Here is a 19163-nt window from a genome sequence, read left to right as displayed (position 1 = left end):
CGTTTTCAAAACTCGCGGTAAACTACCCAAGAAAGGTATGTTCCCGGCGGCCCGACAAAAGCCGAGTCATGTAGATTAGTACCAGGCTGCAGCCACTTGGGAATGAAGATGCTCGTCATTTCTCCCTGACTGTTCTACATCTACAGCAGGATCCACCGTGACCATCATGAACGAAGTGGGACAAATTCGAGTCCGCGAAGACGACCCAAATTCCGCTGAGGGGATGGACAAAGTTTTGTGTGGCATGTACGTGCATTTGAACTATGTTATCTTGACAGCTTATTTTCCAAATCCTATTGATTTCTCTATGAAGCTGTCGTAGACAGTTTTCCAGGTATACATGTCCGGGGTGCAACGTGTCTTACTGCAACCTGACGTGTTTTCGTTCAGAGGTAGGTACATGACCCACTTTCAATAACAAGGCGTTCAACTTGTACAGGCTCACTACCAATGTTCGGAGACATTTTATCGAAAAGAAATCCAGACAAACATTGAAACGAAGTCTTCGAAAACACATGAAGAGAGGCAAAAGATGCTCGAGTTGCTGAAGCGCCTCGAAGAGCAAACTCAGGAGGAAGACAGCAGCTTGCTGCGTGACCAGGATGAATCTGACAGTGACTCTAATGATCTTGTCTCTAGATTTGCCGGTGTGGATATTTGTGCGTGATCCTGATTCGTTGGCTAGTCCATAACCAAACGTAGTCTGTTTAGCTTCAGCATCATCCGACGAATTACTCAGACTTATGACCAAGGAAGAAATAGACAAGTTCTTCAACGCGCTCAGGGACCCAACTAGTCAATTGGCTCAAAAATTACTGTCTAGTGAAGAATTGCAGTCTGCGAGGCAGGAGCCATGGTGGGAAGCTTCCTTGGAAGGATCTCCGAATTCGAGCGGGAGCATGCGATATGGATCAAAACCTGCACTGATGGAGTTCCCGCCCAAGCTCGTAAAAAGCCAGGCCAGTAGTCCCTCTCTGGTATACAATGTTTGTGCTGTCCTGTAAGTCTTTAAAATCTGTCATCACTGGGTGATCGCCTGATCGTAATAGTGTTGCTTATGCGTTTGCTACCCGTCATCTATCTGTTTCACCATTATCCTCTACGGAAAATGATGCGTCAGATGAAGCAGAGGCGCGAAGAATCATCTCGCAAGCTGTCCCGTTCTTGGTAGCCCGTCGGTCACAAGTGCTGTACTCGACGTTGAGCAGTGCTGTCACTGACGTGTGGTCACGCTTTGACCCTGTACGTTTTTTTCTCATTATCAATCACCGAGGTGGTACTCAGTCCTATTCAAGGGAACCATGGGCGCCGAGTCCTTGGCGGCACTGTTGGTTGATTCGTCCATCATAGCGAGACCCAGATTAGTGGTCGCCACATCTTCCGATAACAACTTATTAAGCGATCATCGGTCTGTTACATTATTAGCCGCACTGTCAGACCTCTCTGGTCTTTTCGCCCCACGTTCAGTTGGCGTGCCTAGTCACATTCAGATGAAGCTTAAATTTTATGCCGCTCAAGTCCTCTCGACGCCTCAACCTGTCCTTCGCGCGCTTGCAAATGAACTACAAGATTACGCGCAGGCCCTGAAAGCAGAGGCACGATCAATAATGGGCAATCCTAGTCTCCAAGGGAAGAACCTTGACGCTTCACAGCCAAAGCCTGCGCCGAAACCTGATATTACAACCAGCGGCTGAAGTTTTGGGCTATCGGCTGAGGACTCGGAGTATCTTTAGTAACGTGGAGGCTCGATCTGTTATGACTCCTAAAAATACATGACAGGTATGTGGAGATGCACGATACTAATAAAATGGGTGGGGGTCCGTAGACGCCGTGAAATTATGAGATGCGGTCTTATTTATGCATAAACCTTGTGCACTTAATGCAGCCGGCAGAAAGCTGTTTTTTTGGTAGCACGATCTACTTCATACGTTCCCTTCCATCCATCGTACACGCCAAACTTTGTTCATGCATTTTTGGGAAAACATCTATAACTCTACAGCACATCCACATAAAGATATCATTTTTCGACGGATGGATGGTTTGACATCGAAAGTACAAGACCCGCTAGTTTTTTTTTCAAAAAAATCGGCATGTTGAGTGCAGCGGTGACTTGCCGGCGTACCGCGCAGTGGTTTTCGGCAATATGTCACACTATGTCACACGTCTGCCGCCATGCCTTTTCACTCTCCGCACCACTTGAAAGTCGTGCACGGCAGCAATACTTATTTGTTGCCGCATTTCGGCACTGCGGAGTTTAGATGCGTGCAGTACGTCTGGGTCGTATCTCATTCATAGCAGATGATTCTGACAAGCATGTGACCCCGGAGAAATTTATTTTAACATTCGTATAACCATCATATGTATCGCATTCCAGATTTTTTTCCGTGGTGATCTGACCTTTGAGAAAATCAAATATGTACAAAGCCAGCCTCGAACACCCATAACTCGGTCATAGCAAAAGTTTCACTTCGTTTTTTACTAAAAAAATACTTAGACGTGTATGAACGATGGATGTTTTATTGGCTGACTACGCTACTGATGTAACTCAGGTACTACATATAGAAGTGCCTCGTCAGCTCTTCGAAATAAAATAAAATACATCAATCATAGCCATTATGAATGTGTATTGTGTTGGGAGGAACTTTTATGTAATATGCATAAGCATTTCGTGCAGAATTGCGTGTGCTAGAGCCAATGCGCGAGGCGCGAACTCGTGGGACTATCTAGTAGAAACAGGGTGGCGAATGGACGACGACGTGAGGGCATGTGTAGATTCCCAAATCAGGGGGTCCATGTTACAGCCCTGAGCAGTGAGGACCCTCCCGGTCATGAAAATCAGAGGGGATATTTAATGTTCACAAGCACCACCAAATTCCTCCCAGAGCATTCCCTTTTCTCTCTGACTCGCCAAGATCGTGAAACGCAGCCTCACTTCAAATCATGTCGGATCTAAACTGCGGTTCTGGTGGAGGCGCGACTACATATGCACAGTTGCGGATCGCATCGATCTTCATCATCCTTGTCGGATCGACTAGCGGTGCACTTTTTCCAGTGCTTGCTAACCGGACAAGCTGGCTTCACGTCCCCAAAGCCGTCTTTGAGTGAGCCATGAATTATTCAACGTGAATACGTGCAACGTTCTGATTTGCATCTCGTAGCTTTGCCAAATACTTTGGTTCCGGTGTTATCGTGCGTTCCATCAACTCGTCCATTAGAATCTGTTGTTCACATTTCCGCAGATAGCTACAGCCTTTATTCATCTCCTCAGCCCCGCCATGAGTGAGCTTTCATCACCATGCCTGTCACCGGCTTGGCTGGAGTATGTAAGTCAGAAGTCTCTGGAAGTAGTATCATTACTTACGTATATGTCATGTATCACAGCCCTACGCGCTCGCATTAGCCTTGCTCAGCATATTTTCTATATTTATCGTTGAACTGGTGGCCTTCAGGTGGGGTACAGCCAAACTAGCGGCCCTCGGTATGAGGCATGGTGCGTTTTAGATTAATCGCGTGCCGAGGCTCCCCTTATTCCAAAACAGATACACACGGTCACGGTCTCGGCGCGCACGCTGCACATGGACCTGAAGGTGTAATAACGGGTGGCGACTCAAACTCTGAGAAGATCAAGGGAGATCTAGAATCTGCCCATGATCATGAGCACCCGGATCTTGATGCCACGGGGCAGATCATCGGTGTGTTCATCCTAGAATTTGGCGTATTATTGCATAGGTGCGATCTCCCTTGACCCACCTCCAATGATTAATTCATGCTTACTATTTGTGAAGTATGCTCATTGGTCTGACGCTGGCGGTCGACCCGGACTTTAAAATCCTGTTTGTTGTCATCATATTTCACCGTGAGCAATCTCAGTATCCTATGAATCACTGTTGGACTGACATAATACGCAGAAACCTTCGAAGGCCTTGGAGTCGGGACTCGTCTTGCTCACTTACAGCTTCCCTCGAAGTACAATTATGTAGCCATATGTGGCGCGCTGCTGTACGGAATCACCACACCATTAGGCATTGCAGTCGGGCTTGGCGTTCAAACCACGTACAACCCAAACAGTACCACCGCCTCCATCGTGAGTGGAGTGCTCGACTCACTGAGCGCGGGTATCCTGTTGTACACTGGCCTCGTTGAGGTATGTTATAATTCTAGTGTCGTGACCAGAGCGCGAGCACTCATCATTTTATGCAGCTTCTTGCTCACGAGTTTATCTTCAACAAAGAGATGATTAACGGGTCTAACAGACACGTTGCCTATGCTATCTCATGCATGCTTTTTGGATGTGGGATCATGGCGCTCCTGGGGCGTTGGGCATAACGGACATTATGTAATATAAGTCGAGATTCGAGGCATATCTCCAATAAGTGGACAATGAGTGGACAATGTAACATGGCCCATACGGTAACTAGCGGAGAATATAACCAGCGGAGTGAACGTAGTACATATGAGCGGAACTTACCGAAATACATGACAGGCGAATTTATCTTGATCAGCCTGTCCAAGAGTATGAGAACTTGATATTCTCGACAACATTAAAAAGTATGTTGTAACTTGTAACCATCTAGTGTAATTTTGGAGATCTTACTACATAATAGTGGCAGTTGAACGTTGAACGTTTGAACGTTCCGAACTTTGGAGGAGTTTTGATTGGTTAGGTTATGCTTTGTTGTGCTCTGTTACATATTTAGTCTATTACTAAGTGGAATATTGCCCTACTGAGTCTCTAGTTCCTTCGTGCTTCACCACTAAGATGAGGACTTCACTACTCCTGCTGCTCTCTTTCAGCGGAATTACACTTTCTAAACCTATCAACCAAGTCTTCTATGATGCAGGAAGTAACCGCCAGGTTGTTATGCAAGGCCAGGTGTTTGACGTGCCCTCTGACCCTCAACCCGGTTTCAATCTAAACCTGGATGAACTCCGGCTAGTTCAGCTATCAGAAGGTCAGGAACCGGTATGGATGACAGAACTTGAGAAGGTGAGGATAACTCATTGTACAGCTACTGCGAGTTTCATTTTCTAACCGCGTGTCATCCAGATCGAGGCTAAAGCCAAAGGGCTTCGTTTCTTTGACATGTACTTATATTATTTTCTTCGTTTGAATGTCAGTTCTCAATTATGTTTGCACGTCTAGCACAGATAATCGCAATCTCGGTTCGTCTGCTGACTTCCGCGTCGCGACGAAAAGTAGGTATACCTGTCGACTGTGAAAGTCGTGGAACTTACCTTTTCATAGCTTCATACCCGCCGCTAAGCGCTCATGAACAAGTCACCAAAGTCATTAAGACGCTGTCTACCGAGGGTCCAAGGGCAAACTTAGAGAAATTCTCCAGCTTTAGAACGAGATGTAGGTCTTGTATCCGCCAAGTGTTTCGGTACACTGACTCAGTGTCGTAGACTATCGTAGTGAGGTAATTCCTAATCTGCATAGTCCATCCTGAAACATTCAGCTGCCATGTAGACAGGCAAGGAAAGTCAACAATGGCTACTGTCTAAGATCAATGAAGTATGTTCTCCGCACATTGCTAGATTGATTGCCGAAGTTTGGTCATTAGGTTACCGCGGATTTCGCATCGCCTTCGTTGAAGTCTCTAATCAGCATCGACGAGTTCCATCATCCTTGGGGGCAACATTCAATTGTAAGGCCTATCATTGAACTTGATTCTCTCGTCGGTAAATTGCTAGCTAGATCGTCAGAATCAACGGTTCCGATGCAGCAAATGATCAGATTGTCATTCTTGGTGCTCACCAAGACAGGTGATTGTTGTCTTTGGATGTCACGTTTGCGTAATTGATGTTATTTTCCTAGTACAAACTTGTGGCCATTTCTTGCTGCCCCTGGTAATTTGCGCTTATTCTATATCTTTTGAGTTGGCTGGCTGATTTCCAAGTAAGGTGCTGATGATGACGGGTCGGGCAGTGTAACCATCCTGGAATCATACCGTGCACTCCTGGCATCTGATTTTCACCCAATTCGGCCTGTTGAGTTCCACTGGTATTCCGCTGAAGTGAGTCATATGAATGCGTGACGTGTATGTGTTGCTGATTCTGAGTTTTCAGGAGGGTGGTCTTCTTGGTTCACAAGCTATCGCTCAGCACTATGAAGCCCAGGATTTGAAAGTTTACGCAATGAGCCAGGTAGGGGTGATGTCTAAACTTGATTATAGTAAATTGACATGGGTAGTATGACATGACAGCATGGGTAAAGAGAGGTACAGTTGAGGAAGTTGGTGTAATTGTAGACTATGTGGATTCAGCGTGAGCATATTTTGTCATGATCATTTGTTGTATTCTAACCTGCAATACTAGCTTGACGGAGTTCAACAAAGAATTGATTACTGAATATCTGGACATACCATTTGTTGAAACCAAATGTGGATATGCTTGTTCCGACCAGTGAGTTATGCTTAATACTTCGTTGTCCAGCTACTTACGTCTATCACAGTGCTCCTTGGAGCAAAGCGGGATATCCTAGTATCTTTACCATTGGTGAGATAATATTCCATTACTTGCATCTTTATTCTGATTGTGGTGTTAGAGGGGGCTTTTGAGAATTCAAATCACAGGAACATTCATACCGCTAACGAGTTAGTATATCAAATAAAATCGTGGAGACTGGATATTGATTCCAATCTTACAGCCGGATTGATATCTCGGATGAGTTTAGCTTCTCACATATGTTGGAATTTTCTAAATTGGCTGTGGCCTTTGCCATCGAGCTCGGAGGTTAGCTTGCTACAGGTGTAGAATATCGTTAGACTCCACTTGGTCTAGACGGGCGTTTCCGGCGTCACCTCTGACGTATTAAATTTGGTTCCTTATTACCATAAGGAGCGAGATGTACTAGATTATTTCAACTTTCTTGCCCCGTGTCCCACCATTTATAAAGAGCTTCACAAGTACTAGGGTAAACGACCCGTGAGCTCTCTCAGCTCTGTAGCTTGAAACGACCATGTCCCAGCCGCAGCGAAAACTATCTGTTCGACGAGGATCTGTCAGTGCGTCAGATCCGTTTGGACATCATGCTCCCCTCAATCATGATCCTAATCGATCATCGTCATCGACTTTGACTATCGTTCGCGTCCTGGATCCCAATTCGCAAGCAGGCGCATCGCAAGGTACTGGGACCACTCCGAGTAATCTTTCAGAATCGTCCGCGCCAGTGCTTCACCGACGTTCACTACGTCATCCTGGGAGTATATCCTCTTCGACGAATGCAGACGGATCATCAGCTGGTAGACTCAGCTTTGCATTCTCATCTTTCGCTCCAAACTCTTCAGCTTCACCATCCTCTTCTGCGTCTGCACCAGCCGTCGCTACTTCTCCTAGCCGACGGGCCTCTAGCCCGTCTACTTCCCCCCGTCTACGCTCTAGTTCACCGCAGTTCACCCGGAGACAATCTGCGTCAGGTTCAACCCCATTCTCTAAACCAAATTTGTCCCCAGAACAGCTTGTAGACCTTGCTCGTCAATCAACTAGCCCTCGTTATGTCCCTCCGCCTGCATCTACCCCTAGCACTCCTCATCTTCCCGCACTCACAAGTCCGGTGAATCATGCCGCTGGTGCAATAACGGCACCTGCGACATTCACCCCGTTACCCGATGACATTTACCTTCCTTTCATTGATCGTCCCATCGAAGTGACCCAATTACTATCAACTCATCCTACAACCAAACTTCTTTCCCTCCTCGCTCAGACATTTCCCAGGACACAAGGCCCAGAAAATGTTAACGATTCTACATTCTCTGCTGATCCTGCGACATGGTCCTTCGGGACTTTGCGCTTCTGGCTAACCAATGTTGATAGACAAACAGCCAGTGACGCCCTCTGGGTGTGCAATGCGCGCAGATGTGTTCTTTCACATTCAGAGCTCATCTGGGAGCGTCTGAAGGGGGCTCTTGGCGTCCCTCCCGAGCTTGAGGTTGACGGAGAATATGATACGGAGAGCGTGATTGCAGTGGACGATCACCCGCCGCGCGTCTCTGTCTCTCCTATTCCGGCAATATTGGATACAGACGGTGCGGTCGAAGGCTTGGGAGAGTCAGACACGCACACTACACCTTTTCTGCCTAGCGACGTCCAATCGACTCAACATGATTCTATGCCCTCATCCCCGCGAGAGGACCCAATCTCAACTCCCAACTCACTTGCTGATTGAGCCCATACTCGCGACACCCTCAAACGGGAACGTCTCCACTTGTGGTTCAGCTAATCCACCCCCGCTTAGCCTCCCATCAAACTTGTCACAGTCTACTTCTCTTGGACAGGGAGATGGGCTGCAGGACATTGGTGAGGAGGCAGAAGACGAGGACGGCGCAGACACAGAAGCGCCCGAAAAGGACTCTCAACCTGTCGAAGATTCTTTGCAGATTCATGGGTTACGCATTTCCACTTCATCTGTGCCGTCTTCCCCTGCTTTTGTATCACAACCATTTTCACATCCTACTAGCCCGGTCATGAATTCAAATGACTCAAGACGCAACAGCACGGAGCTTAAATGGTCGTCGGAGTTTACCTTTCCCCTTACTAGGCGCGTTTCTCGTACGAGTTCGCATGGCTCGGTCAGTAGCCTTGGACGACCCACGTTCAGGTCGGTATTTCTGTGGTTCTCATGACACACTTACTAACCCTCCCTCGTTCTCACAGTTACATCCACAACTCAGCCGGATCTGACTTCGGAGACAACGATAGCGAGCGCTTGTATGATCCTGTTGGAGATCGCGGTCCAGGAAATCCGCTGTTCCCCAGCAATTTTGCGCGACTGGCATTGGGCCCAACGCTGAGCGCAAAGTAAGACTTCTCTAAAGCATTACTTGCAACGATTGAATGTTGACCACTCTTCACTCAGTAATCCTAACCTGCGTCCAGCGCATTCGCGCTTTGCCAAGTGGGCGCCAGGTGGACGTCCTCCGAGTTGGATTGATGCTTGGGACCCTGTCAAGCACGAATATGCCGCAACCACCGCTAGCGGTAGTAGTATTGGGGGCGGTGAATAAGCTGACGCACCTCACTGCACGCCGCGCTCTCGATAATCAATCTTTTCATTACTCGGCGCATCCTGCATTTTTTTGGTCTTTAACTTTTCGATATCTTTTCTTGTCTTTTGGAAGCCGCAGCAATGGTCAAAAAATATCGCATCCGCAATGTTGTACTTATACTACTGCCCCACTTCTTTCCTTGCTTTGCCCATTTGCCCCTCATCTATGTAGTCTTCGTAGTCTGGATTGGAGGGATATATGCATAGGGCACAATAAAGGAACAATGTACGAATTACTTAGGCTCGCGGAATATACGTAGGTCTCATCGGAAAACACTAGAGCTGATATCTGAGCGGGATATATGAGATATGATACAGTGTAGCTGGGAATGGGGATTTTCGATTGCAGAAGCATATTCAAATCATACACACGCGTTCATAAACTCACTCTCTTGGTCAGAATCCGTCAGCGTCCCCACCGTACCTCTTTGGCAACTGGTCGGCAGGGATCAGAGGTAGAAGAGCGGTTCCGATGACCTTGGGACCAGAACCAACAACACTCATCTTCGCCACTGTTGCAGCTGACAGGAATGGCTTGAATATCCAAAAAATCCAAGTAAGAAAGCTAGGCACGTTGACAAAGAACTTTCTCGCCTGTGAATAGAATATATTACATTCGGGAGCCAGTGGAGACAGAAATACGAACCAGGAACTCGGGATAGTGGCCCTGGAATATACTGGATGCTTCGGATGCTGCATTCTTGGAGGCCTGTGTTCTATCCGACATGCTTACGCCTTCGTAGTCTGGTGACATTGAATGAAAGCTTAGCGAACACATCACATTGACTACCAAGATACATACCGTGGATCTGGACCATTTGGTCAACAGTTTCAAAGTCAAGCAGGGCTATACTTTCCTCCATAAAAGCAACACGCCATCTAGAGAGAGGTCAGGGACGACACCATGAGAGTGATGATGATGTGTGTATACCTTAGAAAGCGTTGTGTATCACCGAAGACGGCATCCAGATCCTTATTGGCGCCGTATAGATTGTACCTTCAGAAATCGAGTCAGAACGAGACTCGGACTTCTCAAAAGGTACATGATAGACATACGCGATGGGATGTCCGTCCTTGTCCTTTCCATATGTTATTCCAAGCTTTCCAAATATGTCTTCTGGAAACTTTTCCTTCATAACGTCATCGACCTTGAAAGAGTTGCGCCATTGCAAAGTAGAGATGAACATGTCCTTGGCCTCCGCAGGATTGAGATTCCTGTCCAGTTGATGTTCATGATAGCTTCTAGTCCAATAAAATGAATCGCACCTGGCACGAAGGAACTTCATTAACACGACGCTGACGCGGGCATCCTTGGGTTTCAGTGGGCTGATGGTGACACCCCACAAGTTATATGATGTTGACCCAGCACCATCCTGCTCTGGAAATGCCTCTTTGAATGTTTCAGGCAAAGTAGACTGTAATTTACAAATACAGGTTGACGTTACAATTGAACACCATCTCTAAAGTGGATGAATGGTCTTGATTAACTCACGCGGAATTCCTTTAAGGCCTTCCACTCGGCCTCAGTAAACTTCTCCGTCAATGGATTCTGTGGTTCCTTGTCGTCTTCTAGCATAGCCTCAACAGCACTGGGCACGTTCAGAACAGATGTTGGTTCTGGGCGTGGCGTATCCTCCAGCACAGTGGGCGTCACGCCTGGTTGAGGTGCCTCTGTTGTTGTTGTTGCTGGCAGAGCACTATACTCGACTGTGGATTCCGGGGCAGTTGCTGCTGCCGAAACTGTCTCACTATCAATGATCAGAGTCATGTCTACTCAAGTGTAAGAGGGTGTCGAGCTCAAGCTTCAAACGTGGGTATGACTATTATGTCTGAATAAGGACTTCAGATCAAACGGGACTTACGCAAATGGTGATCAGTAGCTAGAGCCTAGAAACACGTATGTACATATCCACATCGTCATTTGAACAAAATGAGCGCTATATAGTCTAATGTCATGTAGAGACTGTTGGTAACGCTGTCTACATTAATCAAAAGGTAACAGTCCTCGAGAATAAATATGGATAGAGATACTAAGTTCTGTTAAGCAGTAACGTGTCCCACAGTGAACGACTCCATCCCGAAATGCTGCTGTATACGCGGGAGCTGATATCCAATAGGGACCGTATTGGAAGTTGGCGAGTCTAGGGAGGGAGGCGGTGACGGGTATGGTTCTGTAGGCGAAATGGTATTTCGCTTTGAAAAGACGGACAAAGGGTCCTGTGAAGGAATCTGATTAGGATGCCCATGCCCGTTCCCATATGAATCTGGGTGTAAATGTGCATTTGTAGAGATCTGCACCCGAGGTCGGCCGGCAGCAGAGTGTGCCCCCATTCCTGTAGCTGCGGCCACCGGAAGCCCCAGCGCACCAGGGACGGGGGATGATGGCGAGCTCCCATTCAATAGCTTCTCCTCTATCCGATTGATGGGGAGCATCATGTCCCGCGTCGCCTCTACCCTGCGCATCCTATTCTCCCCTCGCTCAACATCACTCTTCGCCGTGTTATACAGGTATAAACCGAGAAAGGTCATCCCAATACCGAGACCCTGCATGGGGTGTACGTTTTGGTTGAACCACACTATGGCGATACAGATGACAGCGACGCGCTTGATAAGGGAGGCGATAGAGTACGTCACAGGAGATGTACTGGAAAGGATCACAAATGCGATGATGTTCTGCGCAAAGTGGACGGTGCCGTTCATGAAGAAATAATACGGGATGGAATGAGGAGCCTCATGTCCACGAGCCGGGTGCGTGACATGAACAGAGTCAGCAGCGAGAAGGGGAAGATCGGTGAAGCACCAAATCGGGATCATCAATGCGAATGCCATGGCCGAAGAATAAAATAACAAGTTGAGTTTGTCTAACTTGTTTGACGATGTCTGTGATCCTGATGGCATAATCTTCTTAAAGAAGATATTGGAACTGACGAACACAAGGGCAGAACCAAATGCGCAAATGAGACCTGTCGGATTTGAAGCGGACTCGAACGTACATGCCAGCATGACACCAATGATCAGGGGCAGTAGAGAGAAGTACGTCCTTGGAGAGTACTTGACGCCGAAAAGCATGGCGTAAGCGGCAACGGTGAACAGTGGAGATAGAGCCTGAAAGCACGTTCATCACTTAAAAATAAGGAACCAATGGTCCAGCATACCTTGATAGTATGAACGGTGCTGACGGGTATTTTGGAAATTGCAATGCTAGAGAACATATGACCACCAACTTGGAACATGCCCATGGGCAGGGTGCTTCGCAAAATGGCGCCAGTTGGCGGACGCAATTTTGTAAATTGGATGACTGGCGACATGAAGAGTAGGCAGTACCCCGCGACGAATGCAAATTGTACAATTGTGAGGGTGACAGGGTGATTCCATTGATTGAGGATAGTCTTGCCAGTATTTGACGAAAGTGCAGATGTAGCGTACCAGAAACTGCACAGAAGGATAAATCGAGACATTAATACGGCAGAAGATGGGGAAGGTGTTGTGAGAGGGCCAATAGATCGCCGCGAATTCGACGATGCAGATGGTAAGGCGGAGAAAATGGAATAACGAGACAAGAACTTTCTAAATCTCGCCAGGCTTGCATCTGGTGCCAGGCGCAAGGATGATTGTCTTGCATAGGGAATTCCTCCATCCAGGGCAGATGCTAGAGGTTTCTCGCCTAGGAAGGTGGCCTGCCAGCCTTCGCCAGAGTTGAGGTGTTGGTTATCGAAAGCATTATCTGATGAGTAGTTATTATAAGCTAGTTTGGGAGGCAGCTGGTGGTCAAGCATGGGTTATCGAATGTGTTGAAGAATCTAGCCTAGGGTGATTGTCTTAGATCTAGAAGAAGTAGAAAAAATGAGCACTGCCGCAGTAGACACTACCGACGTCTTTGGCGGGATAACAGGTTGAACTCAAGTTTAGGTCAAGGATACGCCCGCACGGCCGCAATTCGGTTTGGCTTTATTTGGCGCGTGACAGGCTGGGCTGAGTAACTTAGAATGATATACACCGCATGTCAAGAATAATTGACCATTCTGCAGCCAACTGGGACCATTATTTCTAAAGGTTGATGGTAGCGATGTATTGTTCGACGGCAACCTCTGGTTCATCCCAAAAAATGAAGTGGTTCCCCTCAGTCTGGAATTTGAACTTTACATCTCGTGCCTTTTCGGCATCAGGCCCATAAATTGGCTTGGGGTCAGCCAAACACTTCCTAAATTCATGTAACGCCCAGATAATAACACCAGGACTCGCTCCACCACACATGTACCTGACACGTAGGTTGGGCATGAACTTCTCCGCCAAGGTTGTGTCGAAGATTGCACGTCGTGTCGTGGCCTTGAATACGTCTAGTTGAATAGATACCATGAGTGCATCGGAAGTACCGAAAGTCTTGGTAGATGTGAGCACTGCGAACTCCTGAGGAGATAGCTCGTTCATGGAGTGAGCTTTGTCTGGGGATTTGTAGAACTCGAGGTCATCAATGCTTCCTGAGGTGACATTCTTGTGTGGGAAGTGTCCTGCCACCCATTCATAGAAAAGCTTGAACCTCTTCTCGACATTGGTCTCGGACCAAAGTTCCACATTGAAGCCTGGGGGCTTCGGTATACCAATGAAAACACCACTTGTATCTATAGCACCGTTCATCATTCCATAATTGTTAGAAGACATAATGTGCCTACCGTGACAGACCACAGTATGAAGATATTGTTCAAGGTCAGACAGAACACTAAGTGGCAAGGCATCAAGATGGGCCACAACAGCATGCGCGTGCAGTGATCCTAAAGACCACCCCACCAAGACAATTCCACCGCTGGTACCCTCCACCAGGGGAATATGTTGCTTGCGGGCAAAATTGACAAGGAAAGTAGCGATATCGACCGCTTGAGTGCGAAGGAAACTTTCCTGTCCCTCCACTGTACGGGACATGAGACCAGCCAAGTCTGTATCAAGGAAGCTGGTAGTGGGACTATAATCACGCCTGTATATGCTGACTATGCGGAGACGGTGTGCAGCAGCTAGAGGGAAAAGCTTCCTGAAAACACCTGCATGAAGAATAAGTCGGCAGGACGTTACGCAGCACTATCTAAATCACACCTCCATTGAAACCCAAGCCAGGCACGAAGACTAAGGTTGTATAGGTCTTTCCAGGGACATCGCCGCTATCAAAGTAATAGTAGGACACACCGTCACTGATGGTTAGACTTTCAAGCTCAAGTTGCATCGAAGTGGGCATCTTTAGATCGAAGAAACGGCGTATCCCGGTAGTCAATGCATTGTCAATCTTATTAGTAAGTGTATTTGCGTTTCTATATGTCGCCACACCTTTTTGGTATATTCTTCCACAATTCGTCCGTTTTTTGGTTTATAGGTTTGGTCCATTAGCTGGCATCTTCTCCCAGTACGTAATCGCGCCGCTAGACCGACGTGGCAGGCGAGATCAAACTTCACTGCAGCTCAAGCGTTCACCATTAGCAAATACTTGAAGAGGGACTAGATAGAGACCTTCGTGCGGTACTACTTGCACCTATAGCCAATGTTTCATACAATCAGTATGTCCAATGTATGGCAACCTAATCAAAACGGACTGCACCGCAAGGCCATAAGCCGACAACACCGACTTCCTGCTCTTATCCGATGGAGCCTCCTAAGGAGGACCAACCCGAGCCAGAGTTCCAGTGTGAGGAAACAATAATGGACTGTTCAGCTTCATGGCACATGCTCAAGATTAGCCTCAAATTGAAGTTCTTATCGTATCGAATTGAGTTTGAAAGAATGTCAATGGTGTAGGAGTAAAAGGTAGTGTAAGTAGTATTACAAGACTGTCGTCCCTTGATCGTTACACGCAGTACTTGATAATGAAATTTTGAAAGCTCGTGACGCTGGACAGTAATAATATTACATAATCTATATGGAGGTCGCGAGATCGATAAATCACGTGATTTTTATTTACCCACCCTAAACTTCTGAGCTCAGTGGACGTGTTGAGTCAGTCAGACGAAGGCACCGAAATCAGTATTGTCGCCGCCGACGCCGTTCGCTCCTCAAGACTTTCATCATGGTCAGTTTTCTCGTCCTGAGCACCTCTTACGGACCCCGTGGTAGCCATGAATACGGTTTTACGCGATCATCGATGTTGGAATGGGTGGATGTGATAATTTAGAGATGGATGTACCAGGATAATTGACTCGCAAATCTTGCTCTTCTCGCCGCTTGATATGCTCAAAATCACAGCTGACTCTCCCTTGTCATCCGTAGGCACGCGGACCGAAAAAACACTTGAAGCGCCTTGCTGCACCCTCCTCATGGATGTTGGACAAGTTGAGCGGTACTTACGTGCGTGCATCCCAGATCTTTTGGATGTCCTTGTTCTAAAGCACTAGAATTATACCCCAGGCTCCCCGTCCTTCTCCTGGTCCCCACAAGCTCCGTGAATCGCTTCCCCTCACCATTTTCCTTCGCAACAGGTTGAAGTATGCACTGAACGGCCGTGAAGTTACCTCGATCGTCAAACAGCGATTGATCAAGGTCGATGGCAAAGTGCGCACGGACACTACCTATCCTACTGGCTTCATGGGTAAACAAGCTTTCTTCTTCTTGGTTTATTCATTTGATCTCATTCTTTCCGCTGGTTAGACACCATCTCTATCGAGAAGTCCGGGGAACACTTCCGTCTCCTCTATGATGTCAAGGGTCGTTTCACCATCCACCGCATCACTGCTGAGGAAGCCTCTTACAAGCTCCTCAAAGTCCGCAAGGTCGCTCTTGGTGCTAAGGGTGTTCCCCATGTCGTCACTCATGACGGCCGCACCATCCGTTATCCTGACCCTGCCATCAAGGTCAACGACACTCTCAAGTTTGACCTTGAGTCGGGAAAAATAACCGAATTCGTTCACTTTGATACCGGAAACATCGTGATGATTACTGGCGGGCGTAACATGGGTCGCGCTGGTGTCATCACACACCGCGAGAAGCACATTGGTGGTTTCGATATCGTGCATGTCAAAGATTCTTTGGACAGGACGTTCGCCACCCGGTGAGTGCCTCCCATAAGCCAACATAAAAATCTAATGTTTTTGATTAGTATTTCCAACATCTTCGTCATCGGTGATGGTTCAAAGCCCTGGATATCACTACCCAAGGGCAAGGGTACGAAGCTTACCATCTCGGAGGAGAGAGATCTCAGGAGGAGACAGCGGGCTTCTGCCGAACAATAGATATTGTCGCGGAAGGTCTATTGATTTCTTTTGCAGCATTTCCTTCACTTTATGCCCCATGTGTATGGCCGATCATCACGCAAAAATGCAGATACTCACAAGGTGGTTATGAATATATGATTCATCTGCACTCCCTACGTCTCAGTTGAGTTCACTAAACATTCCACCAGCACGGCAGTGTAAAGGGAGCGAAAATCACCAGTAATCAGCAGCTCTAGGTTTTACCATGGCCTCCTTACTCTGCTTCTTGTCAACTTCCCAGCGTTGCACCCATTTTGCCATCTTCGCTCTGGATCTTTCATTCCCAACATTCACAGTCGCAATTATCTTTAGCCAATCACACGACATTGCAAAGCACGTAAGCTCAAAAAATGAACTGTGCTCTGAATACGGCACGCCGTACATCTGCACAGCGAATGTCGACTTTTGCATGGGTTTCAGGTCTGCATGTGTGAAGGGCCGTGACTGCCCGCGTGATATGATGGATGAGATAGGTGGACTGAGATCGCTGCCTGACGGTGGTGTGTAACTGCAGTAGGCGTTATCAATCGATGGATGAGTGTATGGGGAATGGCAAATGCTCACGTCCATCCTGTGGGCCTGAAACCAACCACCCGGGAGTATGTCCCCTTGAACCGTTGCACATATGCCTCGAGCTTGTCTGAAACGATCATGCCCAACGGAACAACATGCACGCCAGCTTCGTTTGGGTCCTCGGTCAACAGCGCATGCAACTCAGGGTCATTTTGACATCGTAGGATGGCAGCCTTGCGCGCATCGCAGTAAATTTTGGTCTTGAGAGCTTGTGCGATAGCTAGAAACAATTGAGCGAGCCAGATACGGTCCACACGATACTCACCCTTAACAATGCGTTCTTTACCAATGGAGTAGGTACTACACAAGAGTGGATCAATGACTAAGCTGGATTTATACCATAACTAACTTACCCGACAACCACCAACATCCTATCTTTGAGTGTTTTCATAATGGTATCGTCTGCCCTATCTGAAGGAATGACCCAAGCGTCCATAGTCGAGTTGCGTTTTCCATTCGTGTCTGGAGCTCCTATCCACTCCCCAGAAACGATTCTTTTGGCCAGCTCTGCGCAGGCTGAGATGACCAGCGGCTGTGGAGGAAAGGTATACTGATACACAGTAAGTGTTATTGCCTCGTCAAGCTAACTTGACTAACCTTCGAGTCTAGGTAGGTCGTGTCTAGATACACATGGTCAATTTGTTTTCCTCTCACCGCAGGGTGCATTACATGCTGAGGCGAAGCTCTGAAGTCTCCACAATGCAAATATCGGAAAGTCTTCCCGGAACCAACAAATGGCGATTTGAAGGCGCTGTCACCCGCGTGCACAGTCTGTGGACCCTCAAATAAAAATAGGCACGATCCCGGGCAATGGTTAGCTTCAATAAGTGTGACAGTGACCCCGCCGGAGTTGGGAACAATTGTAGGGACATCCATCGGGAGTGGATGAACCCACTTGGGATCAACCGACAACATATATATAATTAAATTAGCTGTGTCCCCTAGTTACACTTTCAATATTCATGTTCAACTGAAAAGCCAGGATGAACAATACCTGAACAATAAATCGGCCCGCTTTTCCAATTTGAAGCGAGGTTGGTATAATGATCGGAATGAGCATGACTAAAAATCGTGTGAAGGCTGTGACGGCGTATCAGTTTGGGATACACACGTTAAAAAGTAGGCGGCGACGCCTGGTATGGTTCCATAGCGGAACGCATCAACGGCGATGGGCATTCCCTGCAGAACTTTGTAAAATGGCGCCTTTCTCCGGCTGCCCTGTGCTCGAGATGATCGAAAACTACGGTCCTCTGCGAGATCTGCCTCCTTCCAAGCTTCATTTTCCTTATAGGATGTCATCAGGACGGCATACAAGTCGGTGTTGTGGACATCTTCGAGTCTACTCGTACTTGGCTCGCATGTGGCATCCAAGTCTGAATTTATGATTGCATTTGCGCTTGAGGAACTAACGGTGGAGTCGAGACATTTATTGACATGATGTTGTCTCTCCTAAAATGTGCATCAGAGGGGTTACATCTGCAGCGTGGTCATGTCACCAACCAAGCCAAGTAAACGTGATATGTCGAGCTCGCAGACAGGGCAACTGGCAGGATGGACGCAGTCATTGAGTTGTTCTGAGACATCCTCCATCTGAATGTCATCATTAGCGGCTTTGATGATGGCCAGCTCATCGTCTCCAACACCCCATTGCTCATCATCACCTGTAAAATCGACATCTACCACATCAATAGAATGTGGTATATTTCCATGATCCTTGTAGGGTTTGGGGATACCAACTTCTGCGGATGCATTTCCTTCAAGAAGGAGCTCATGAGTTGGCTCGACTGAGGACCGGAGTAACAAAGTTGGAACACCGAAGGTAGAGATGCTGGAAGTGGCTTTAATGACCGACGACTGGAGTAAAGTCTCCTTCCTTTCTACAGTGTTCATGCTGCTCTGAACGGGAACTTGCAATAAAGCGGGCTTTCCAAATGTGGGGAGTTTATCCTCATGAGGTTCTTCATGATTTGACAAAGCGACACGTGTGAGAGATGGCTTCCACTCGCATTCATGAGAACCACGTAGGTTCCCCTTTTCCCCTTCCGGAGAAGCGTGTTGTTTCTGAGCACATGGGATTGCTCGCGTCTTCCCGTTGTCTCTTTTCGCTGTACAATCGTCACTGTCTGAATCTATAATGATGATATCCTGAGATAAGGAAGCTTTGGAGTTCTTCTTGTTCGTTTTGGGAAGGGGGTTTTGAAGCTTGCTTTTCTTTGTAGACGCGTTATTTGAGAAGAAATCAACGATAGTGCGAGATTGTAAAGGTTCCTTGCGTTTCTTGCTCAAGGGAGCCATGCATTGATCCCAAAAAAAAGTGC

General features: G+C 47.4%; 9 protein-coding genes across 9 annotated transcripts; 5 read left to right on the top strand and 4 right to left on the bottom strand.

Moving 5' to 3' along the window:
* Window positions 1–60: 60 nt before the first annotated feature.
* On the top strand, window positions 61–2104 carry F5147DRAFT_690391 (uncharacterized protein). Its single transcript, XM_041437063.1, has 6 exons — window positions 61–246; window positions 314–392; window positions 440–659; window positions 712–1000; window positions 1050–1242; window positions 1296–2104. Exons 1-6 carry the CDS (start codon window positions 167–169, stop codon window positions 1692–1694), a joined length of 1260 nt encoding a protein of 419 aa, XP_041294058.1. The 5' UTR covers window positions 61–166; the 3' UTR covers window positions 1695–2104.
* Window positions 2105–2705: 601 nt separating this feature from the next.
* Window positions 2706–4528, top strand: F5147DRAFT_690387 (ZIP-like iron-zinc transporter). Its single transcript, XM_041437062.1, has 8 exons — window positions 2706–3101; window positions 3159–3189; window positions 3240–3323; window positions 3382–3490; window positions 3540–3729; window positions 3786–3856; window positions 3909–4144; window positions 4201–4528. Exons 1-8 carry the CDS (start codon window positions 2941–2943, stop codon window positions 4324–4326), a joined length of 1008 nt encoding a protein of 335 aa, XP_041294057.1. The 5' UTR covers window positions 2706–2940; the 3' UTR covers window positions 4327–4528.
* A 204-nt stretch (window positions 4529–4732) lies between these two features.
* On the top strand, window positions 4733–6892 carry F5147DRAFT_690381 (uncharacterized protein). The gene is made up of 16 exons (XM_041437061.1): window positions 4733–4987; window positions 5048–5085; window positions 5144–5196; window positions 5246–5356; window positions 5407–5420; window positions 5471–5515; window positions 5565–5648; window positions 5699–5766; window positions 5819–5850; window positions 5905–6017; window positions 6070–6147; window positions 6194–6267; window positions 6319–6405; window positions 6455–6498; window positions 6548–6596; window positions 6650–6892. The coding sequence occupies exons 1-16, from the start codon at window positions 4760–4762 to the stop codon at window positions 6738–6740; spliced, it is 1209 nt and encodes a 402-aa protein (XP_041294056.1). The 5' UTR covers window positions 4733–4759; the 3' UTR covers window positions 6741–6892.
* A 69-nt stretch (window positions 6893–6961) lies between these two features.
* Window positions 6962–9374, top strand: F5147DRAFT_797160 (uncharacterized protein; the record flags this gene model as incomplete). The annotated part of the gene is made up of 4 exons (XM_041443192.1): window positions 6962–8027; window positions 8083–8599; window positions 8656–8799; window positions 8858–9374. 4 exons carry the CDS (start codon window positions 6962–6964, stop codon window positions 9003–9005), a joined length of 1875 nt encoding a protein of 624 aa, XP_041294055.1. The 3' UTR covers window positions 9006–9374.
* A 68-nt stretch (window positions 9375–9442) lies between these two features.
* On the bottom strand, window positions 9443–10622 carry F5147DRAFT_574919 (CRAL-TRIO domain-containing protein; the record flags this gene model as incomplete). The annotated part of the gene is made up of 7 exons (XM_041431246.1): window positions 9443–9640; window positions 9693–9790; window positions 9849–9925; window positions 9978–10043; window positions 10103–10261; window positions 10313–10461; window positions 10539–10622. 7 exons carry the CDS (start codon window positions 10620–10622, stop codon window positions 9443–9445), a joined length of 831 nt encoding a protein of 276 aa, XP_041294054.1.
* A 2425-nt stretch (window positions 10623–13047) lies between these two features.
* F5147DRAFT_690375 (uncharacterized protein) lies at window positions 13048–14345 on the bottom strand. Its single transcript, XM_041437060.1, has 3 exons — window positions 14132–14345; window positions 13717–14079; window positions 13048–13665 (listed from the first exon to the last, which is right to left on the bottom strand). Exons 1-3 carry the CDS (start codon window positions 14268–14270, stop codon window positions 13094–13096), a joined length of 1074 nt encoding a protein of 357 aa, XP_041294053.1. The 5' UTR covers window positions 14271–14345; the 3' UTR covers window positions 13048–13093.
* A 672-nt stretch (window positions 14346–15017) lies between these two features.
* Window positions 15018–16389, top strand: F5147DRAFT_690374 (ribosomal family S4e-domain-containing protein). Its single transcript, XM_041437059.1, has 5 exons — window positions 15018–15095; window positions 15293–15370; window positions 15431–15611; window positions 15671–16070; window positions 16119–16389. The coding sequence occupies exons 1-5, from the start codon at window positions 15093–15095 to the stop codon at window positions 16249–16251; spliced, it is 795 nt and encodes a 264-aa protein (XP_041294052.1). The 5' UTR covers window positions 15018–15092; the 3' UTR covers window positions 16252–16389.
* F5147DRAFT_690371 (DRMBL-domain-containing protein) lies at window positions 16390–18437 on the bottom strand. Its single transcript, XM_041437058.1, has 7 exons — window positions 17957–18437; window positions 17840–17907; window positions 17443–17786; window positions 17199–17395; window positions 17111–17145; window positions 16837–17065; window positions 16390–16780 (listed from the first exon to the last, which is right to left on the bottom strand). The coding sequence occupies exons 1-7, from the start codon at window positions 18142–18144 to the stop codon at window positions 16447–16449; spliced, it is 1395 nt and encodes a 464-aa protein (XP_041294051.1). The 5' UTR covers window positions 18145–18437; the 3' UTR covers window positions 16390–16446.
* Window positions 18316–19140, bottom strand: F5147DRAFT_651985 (uncharacterized protein; the record flags this gene model as incomplete). Its single annotated transcript, XM_041433571.1, has 1 exon — window positions 18316–19140. The coding sequence occupies one exon, from the start codon at window positions 19138–19140 to the stop codon at window positions 18316–18318; it is 825 nt and encodes a 274-aa protein (XP_041294050.1).
* Window positions 19141–19163: the final 23 nt, after the last annotated feature.

Source organism: Suillus discolor (assembly GCF_016758755.1).
Source record: "Suillus discolor strain FC423 chromosome Unknown F5147scaffold_21, whole genome shotgun sequence".
NCBI classification, from domain to species: domain Eukaryota; kingdom Fungi; phylum Basidiomycota; class Agaricomycetes; order Boletales; family Suillaceae; genus Suillus; species Suillus discolor.
This window is presented reverse-complemented; position numbering and strand designations above follow the sequence as displayed.